The sequence below is a fragment of the Sycon ciliatum genome, chromosome 3 (genome assembly GCF_964019385.1).
Source record: "Sycon ciliatum chromosome 3, ocSycCili1.1, whole genome shotgun sequence".
NCBI classification, from domain to species: Eukaryota; Metazoa; Porifera; class Calcarea; order Leucosolenida; family Sycettidae; genus Sycon; species Sycon ciliatum.
The window spans coordinates 39767108-39774836 of record NC_088645.1 but is presented as its reverse complement, the minus strand read 5'-3'; the positions used below and the strand labels follow the sequence as shown (position 1 = coordinate 39774836).

Below are 7729 nucleotides of genomic sequence, written 5' to 3'. Positions count from 1 at the left end.
AGTAACCTGCCTAACAGAATTCGCTCCATCTCCATTCCTCGTTACCTCCGCGCTCCAGCAGTCCCGTGTCTACTACGAACTGACAACATTGCAAAGCAATTCTATGTGTGGCTGTCAGTGTACGCGTGCGCGTGGTTTTGTATGTGTAGGCGCACATGTGCGTATGTATGCGAAGTGTGACGGTGTGTGGAAGGACGTGAAGGTGTCTTAATGCGTTTGCATGTGTGTGAATATGTGTGCAAAGGCGGCGGATTATCTGTTTAGAGACTTCCGACAAGTGTACTGCCCATCGAAAGTTCCTGTGTCCCAACAGAAGGATGCCAGGCAGTGTATGAAGTGTATTCAGTTGTTGTAGATCACTGGAGGACTGGCTGTGCATCGCTGTCCTGTGTGTACGGATGCCCCTGTTGAATCTATTCGCCATGAATCGTACACTTTTCGATGTGATATTTGTTCCCGATCTTTTCACTCCCGCTCTGATTCCAGCCAACATCACTGAGCATGTGATAAAAAGATATCACGTGCAGCTGGTAACAACTGCCGTCATGAGTTTGAGCATTGCAAAAGGCGGTTCTCAAGGTCACAAGATTTGCAGCACCATGCCGAATTCTGTTGACTTTGGGATTTCTCTCTCTTCTATTCTCTCTTCTTCTCGTTGTCTGCCGCTTCTGGAATCGGCGTGGCCCGACAGGGTAGCTGAACACACTAGTAGTAGTGATGGACCATGTGTGTGTGTGTGTGTGTGTGTGTGTGTGCGTGTGTGTGTGGAGGTCATCGAGCGTCGTGTCCTCTCTCTCTCTCTCTTCTCAAGTTTCCCAGTGATGGGATCACGTGACCCTTTTGCGGCAGTGACTCTACAGGACAGGAGGTGGAGGGAGTGTGTGTATGTGTTTATGTGTGTGCGTGTGCGTGTGAGTACGTGGGTGTGTGGTGTGTGGGTGAGTGTGTGTATGTGTGTGTGTGTGTGTTCGGGTATGTGTGTATGCACATGTATGTATGAACGTGTGTGTGTGTGCGTGCGTGCGTCCGAGCGTGGCTACGATTTCTCTCTCTTCTCTTCTCTCTTCCTGCCATTGTGTCACGCTTCCGGACCAGTATGGCCCATGCTTCATTTTTTTATTTTTTTTATTTATTTCTGCACCTCGTGGCATGTCAAGACAGCCAATTGAATTGAGGAGAGGGTGAGACCAACCACGGAAGAAGAGAAAAAAAGAAAATTAAGAGCACGTACACAAAGTGGGAAGGGATTAGCAACTTACAAAGCAATGGGATGCTCAGCGAGCTATGCAGCGGAAGTGGTGACTGTGACTTTGTTTACTGGGAGATACTGAAGTGCTGTCTGACGAGGGTACGGAATTTGGGCATATCTGGAGCTTGTCTAACACTGGGAGGCAGTTGGAGCCACGTGGAGTAGGAGGAAAAGAAAGGGGAATTTACGAATAGGGTAGACCTAGCTAGGGGGAGACGAACGCAGCTTCGGGTGGTGCCACCTGAATTGAACCAATTAAGGGACTGTAAATGAGCAGGGTGCTGGTCAAGGAAAATTGAATGCGCCAGGGTGCACTTGGAAGCATCAAGGTAATGTTGCAGAGTGGTAGTGGATGCAGCAGCATACAAGTCTAGATTTGAGGTATAACGATCAGTACGGAATATGATTCGCAGTATACGGCGATGGAGAACTTCTAATTTACCTATGTGGGTTTTGTTCTTGGTGGACCAGGCAGGGAAGCCGTACGTGAAGAGGGGAAGAATGTATGATTTATAAAAATTAATCCGGCAATTTTTGGGCAAATGGGACAAGTGACTTGACATTATGCCGACAGATCGGCATACTTTGGACGACACATGATCAGCATGGTGAGACCAGGAGAGGGCGGAATCTATGACAATGCCAAGGTGTTTATGGTGGGGCGCTACAGAGATAGGGTGACCGGGATCATCGGGAAAGTGGAAGATGGGCACTGGATCTGTGGGAGGGGGAAACAGGAGGAGCTCGGTTTTGGTCACATTTGGCTTAAGGTACCAAGTGCTCATCCAGTGAACAATGTCGTTGATACAGGTCTGAACTTTGGGGTACAGGGTGGCGTGAGATGGGGAGGAAGCAAGGACAGTGGTATCATCTGCAAACAAAGAAATATTGGGAATTGAATAGGGGAGGTCATTAACGTATGTGAGGAAGAGCAGGGGACCTAAAATGGAGCCCTGGGGCACTCCGGATGTCACAGACTCGGGGTCAGATAAGGTTCCATTTACTGTGACGCACTGATTTCGGTCCAAGAGGTAGCTAGTTATCCAGGCGAGTAGGGAGCCGGAGACACCATGGGCACGAAGTTTGGCGATCAGGCCCTTGTGCCACACGGTGTCGAAGGCCTTGGAGAGGTCGAAGAAACAGATGCAGGAGACCTGCCGCTGGTCTTTTAGGGAGCAGAGGTCTTGGATTATGCGGGATAATTGCAGGGATGTGTTGTCCTTACGACGAAAGCCAGATTGTGCGGGGTGAAGAAGAGGGGAGATATGGTCGTACAAGCGGTCGTACACTATTCTCTCTAGCAGTTTGGAGACGCAGGACAGGAGGGAGATTGGTCGGTAATTAGACGGGTTGTGCTTGTCGCCTTTATTTTTGTACACTGGAATGACAGTGGCTGACTTCCATCGTGACGGGAATGTGCCGGAGGAGAGGGAAAGGTTAAAAAGAATGGAGAGTGGGCGGGCAATTGCGTAGCTCAGTTTCCTGAGGATCTCATTGGTGATCCTATCAGCTCCGGGGGATTTGTTCAGAGGCAGTCTTGCAATATACTTGTGAACAGTCGATGAGGTGATGATCAGGGAGTGCAATGTAGTTGCTGGTGGAGGTAGAGAGGAAATAGTGGGAATAGGAGCACCGGGATCAACCTGTAAGCCAGCACTAACGAAGTGGCGGTTCAATAAGTTACCAATGGATGCCGGAGAGGTGCTTGTTCGACCATTGGGGCCCACCATCTTCGAAGGTATAACCCGGGCGCTGGTAGGATTTCGCAGTTGACGAATGAGCACAGGGAGGGATGGGAGGCGAGGGTTTGTGGGAGATATCGTGGCACGGAGGTTGCGGATGTAGCAGCGATGGCAGGATCTGGAAAGGCATTTTACATAGTTACGTTGGTGTTTGTATTTGTTGAAATTTGTAGGGGACGGGTATTTCCGGTAGATGCTGTAGAGATGCGTGCTTGTTCCTGTTGTGTTCATAATGTAAGTATATGTAAGTGTCTGCGGTTTCCTGCTGCTGCTCGGGTTTCGGTCGTGACCATGATGTGTCTCCTCGTTTTCTCCTTTTCTTAATAATTAATCTCTGAGGGTGGTGGCATCCCAGCAGATGCGGATAAGTCGGTCTTCAGCAGAGTCTCACGCGAACCGCCACTCTTTTTTCACCATTTCTTTCTCCTTTCTTGCTCCTTTTCAAACAGCTTTCTTTTCACCGTGACCACGATCTATCGTCCCTTTTCCTTTTTTCCACCTTAATTTTTTCTCTCTTTCTTTTATAATAGCTATAAAGAGAACAAATTCTGCTGTCATCGCCACACTACAACAAAGTCATGAAGGTTTACCAAAATCGATTTTCTTGTCACAATCATCAGTGGAAAGCCGTGACTGAAGAGTAACCATGCTGAATCAATGATTAATATACATTCAATAATGTGTTACGAGAACAAAACAAAGTGCTAAAATAGAATGAGACTTTGTTGTAGTGTGGCGATGACAGCAGAATTTGTTCTCTTTATAGCTATTATAAAATTGTTGTCTCCACGTCGATTATCTCTTTCTTTTGTAAAGAGTTCTCGTTTTCCATCTTTTCATTTTCATCTGTGTCTCCCTTTCAAGTTTTCCTATGTCTTAGCTACTTGGACCTCAATTGCTTCCTTTTCATTGGACGCGTTCAGTCCGTTCGGGTTGCGAAGTCAAATATACACAACCAATCAACCAATCTTGTGAATTCCCCGAAACACTGTGTATTGAGCAGGGAGTTTTCCGTTCTTGCAGTTTTGCAGTATCGAAGGTTCAATGGACATCTGGTGCGCTCTGCACTGGTGAATCAGTCAAGTGTTCAGTCAAGTCGGAGGAAAGGCGCGAGCTCCAGTGTGGGCAGCAAACTCTCTATTAACCAATCTCTCAACGGTATAGAAACTATCAATACGCAATTAAAACACAGGCGAGAAGTGTTACACATCAAAAATCCTATCCCAAAGGCTTGGTGGAAGGATTGGATTAAACAGGAAACAAGTTACATGCTCAAAGCGAGATGTTCTAAGTGCCTTCGAAATAGACCATTCATGCAGGCAATACGGGGATGCTGAAACGAAAAGCTTGAAAAGAAAGAAATTAATACCTAATGAATAAGAATTAAACACGCCAGCCTTATTTTCGACTACTTTATCATTAGAAGTGCAAAACAAATAAGAGGTATGTCCAAATAAAGAGATCACTGGCCATCGCATTTGGCTGTACTACCGAGGTTTTGTTTAAGATATTTTAAGTTTGTTCTCTCCACAGTACAATGTACAACGTAAAAGTGGGTGGAATAGGCAACAAAGTACTGTACTAGTATTTGAGGGTCTTCAGAAATGGATTGAGAGAAAACAAACTCTGTAAAAACTGTATTCGTCATCCTGTGATTTAATGTGGTGCGCCGATCATTTTGAATGTACTGATGGCCTTGTCCAAGTTCGCACTATCCAGGGGAAGGATAAGCAGCGGAAAACCATCCTTTTCCTTCTGTGCACTCACGCACAGCACATTGTTCTCATCAGCTGGGCAATGCAGGCGGAACACATCCTTGTTGTCGGAAAGATTTTTGCGAATGAAGTACGTCTCTGGTGTGCAGAGCGCTCTCGCGGGATTGTGCTCGGGCACCATCGTCACTCGCCACAGCCACGATCCGTTTCCCTGGTAGCCAAGCTTGGAACCAATAAAGAATTCTTCAAGTTTGTAAGTGGAACCGGGAGACTGCTCTGTGCCCTGGAATGAGATGCGGACTATGGGTGGGTCAGGCTTGTAGGTACAGAGGCCACTGACGGAGCATGTACGCACGGCGTAGGTTCCGTTAGAAATAGGAGGTTCTGCACGGACATATATTGAAAACCAATATTCGATATAAAAAATACACAATGTTCGATCCTCGACTTGATTCCGCATGCTTCAGATGACGTGCAAATTGTTTTTAATACCAACAACAACAATAACAACAACAACAACAACAACAACAACAACAACAACAACAACAACAACAACTCTCTTGCACAGCATAAGGTAGACAATAATAATTATTATATACACCGAGCTGTCCAGTTTACACTTACTTGATAGTGGAAGCGAGTAGGGAATGTCAGCAGAGTCGACAATCGCTTCTAAAAGATAATAAAGATACAAACATCGGAGGGAATGAGAAGGAAGTTGATACCCCAGTAAATTCATCAAGAATTGTGCACAAAATGTTAAACCCGATGAACCAACTCAATGTCTAAATTTCATGGGTGTGGTCTATGACTATAGTGCGTTTCAAAAGTCCAGACCTCTGGTTTCAAAAAACTGTTAGGCAGGCATCTATACCATATAAAATCTGGGATAACTTTGTGCATAAAAAATTTCGAAATTGGGCGTCTGTTATGAAATCGCTTAGAAATTTAATAAGAAAAATTGCGTGAGCTGCCTGAGCAATATTCCGAAGAAATGTATCAAAAAGCTCAAACCAAATTTGAATTATTCGAAAAGGTCTAGAGGTCTATTTATATATATATATATATTTATTTATTTATTTATTTCTGCACCTCGTGGCATGTCAAGACAGCCAATTGAATTGAGGAGAGGGTGAGACCAACCACGGAAGAAGAGAAAAAAAAAAAAATGAAGAGCACGTATACCTTTGAAACGCACTATAGGACCTTGTGTGGTGTGTAGTGGCTAAATCCTGCTAACTCCAGGACTAGTGGAATGGGACCTTCCCTCTTTTTCTCGGCATCATTTACGAATTGTTTGCTCCAAGCACTCGTACATGTATATGAACGTGAAACCCCGTGCTGCATCACAAGACGCGTCTCTGGATGTGCATGCTTCAAACACTCCTACTAGAATAGTGTATCGAGACACCTACCTGTGTTGTGTAGCAATCTCCACATGTCTACACATGAAGCTTGCACTCTACATATCTCACTGCCTGGCCCACCACTCCCCCAGGCTAGTGATCAGATCATGATTTTGAGTACATTTACGAAATTGAGGTAGGATACTTAACTGGGACATGACATTGTAATAGACAAAAACCCTTGCACACATGCAATAACTTCCGCACTAGCATCAACTATCTAGGCCTGCTCGTAGAGAATTCGATAGTGAATGCTGCTGTCTGACGATCGCTCTGATGCGTGAAACGTTATGTTGCAACTAACACAGCCTTTCGTCTCTGTTGTGTGTGCAATATGTACATGCATAACTGCAGAATTCGGTGCTAACACCTAGAAGTGCCAGACAATTATGGATACAGTACATGTGCAAAGAAAAGGAGTGTGTCAAGCTGTTTTCAGGCGCGATTCACAGTCTCCACATGCGCTACATAAAAAAATTTCATGATACGTTTGAAATAATTGACGGTAGACTGGAACGAACCATCGATAATTCTCACAGGGAATTTCTTTCATTCAACCGTATGCCTGCCATAATTCGTTGCTGCGGGCCCAGGTCGGTCATATTGATGTATTTTTCCATACACAACAAGCGCTGTGGTGAGCATGTCTGTTGATCTGTGAACAACAGGCTCTTGTTACAGCTGAGTGCCGACCCTGGAGCCTAAAGGTGCGATCACTACCTACAATGCGGGTCCCTTTACCACTAACACTTTTAACTCCATCACTGCGAAATCCACTGGAAATAATTATCTTTCATGCAGGACGTACTTCAGTTGTAAACCCTTTAGAAGAGAGAGGGATAGAGAGAGAGAGAGAGAGACGTCGCGGAGACAAGAATGATGACAAACAGATGAAGTCAGTGAACTGCCTGTAACACTTACTGTAAACAAATAAATTGGACATTGTTGAGCTCGTAGGTTGCAAGAACATGTACGTCTCGTCGCTTGATTCGGAACAACCACACGGATCATGGCCACCCTCCGCAGACGTGGTACTCTCCATTGCAAATCTAGCGTGGATCAGCTCTAACTCAGCCACGTCTCTTTCGTGAACAGACCGAATGATGCGGCTTACCCTCCTTTTATCTGGCTCTACTTCTTTCGTAAAGTACAACGACTTGAAGCCTTGCAGCAGTTTGTCTCTATATCTAAGACGGAAATTCCGGTGTACAATGCAGCAAATGAGATCCCCACTTCGAGCGAAGGAATCTACGGGTCTCGCTTTCCATCACCTGCATGAGGACGATCGCGCTGCAACTCTTGTGCGCTCTCTACATCTGAGAGGCATGTGCAAAACACATCACGCGACCTCTATATACAAGCCGACAAGCATGACACGAGACTACAGCAAATCATGCCCTTCTGAGAGCTGGTTGTCTTCAGCCACCGTTGATTGGGCAACTAGAGACCTACTAGTCTCTCAAAGGCACTTAGCGTTCTCCATTTGACATGCATCTATGGCACGCAAAACAACACGTCCCATGGGTCACTGTCAATGTTATGCCTTTGACAAGCTGGCCTTCATAATTGGACTAATCTACAGACCAGGGCCCGCGTGATCTAGGGGCCACACTTGTA

General features: G+C 45.6%; 1 protein-coding gene across 1 annotated transcript; it reads right to left on the bottom strand.

Moving 5' to 3' along the window:
* Window positions 1-4190: 4190 nt before the first annotated feature.
* LOC135812762 (uncharacterized) lies at window positions 4191-7249 on the bottom strand. The gene is made up of 3 exons (XM_065326001.1): window positions 7034-7249; window positions 5331-5378; window positions 4191-5090 (listed from the first exon to the last, which is right to left on the bottom strand). The coding sequence occupies exons 1-3, from the start codon at window positions 7152-7154 to the stop codon at window positions 4648-4650; spliced, it is 612 nt and encodes a 203-aa protein (XP_065182073.1). The 5' UTR covers window positions 7155-7249; the 3' UTR covers window positions 4191-4647.
* Between the last annotated feature and the right edge of the window lie 480 nt (window positions 7250-7729).

Bases quoted from the DNA above. Each gene is read 5' to 3' on its own strand.
- LOC135812762 (XM_065326001.1), bottom strand. From the start codon at position 7,154: ATGGAGAGTACCACGTCTGCGGAGGGTGGCCATGATCCGTGTGGTTGT. The intron at 5,379-7,033 runs GTAAGTGTTACA...ATTATCTTTTAG, and splicing joins GTCCAATTTATTTGTTTACA to AAGCGATTGTCGACTCTGCT. The intron at 5,091-5,330 runs GTAAGTGTAAAC...ATGTCCGTGCAG, and splicing joins CTACTCGCTTCCACTATCAA to AACCTCCTATTTCTAACGGA.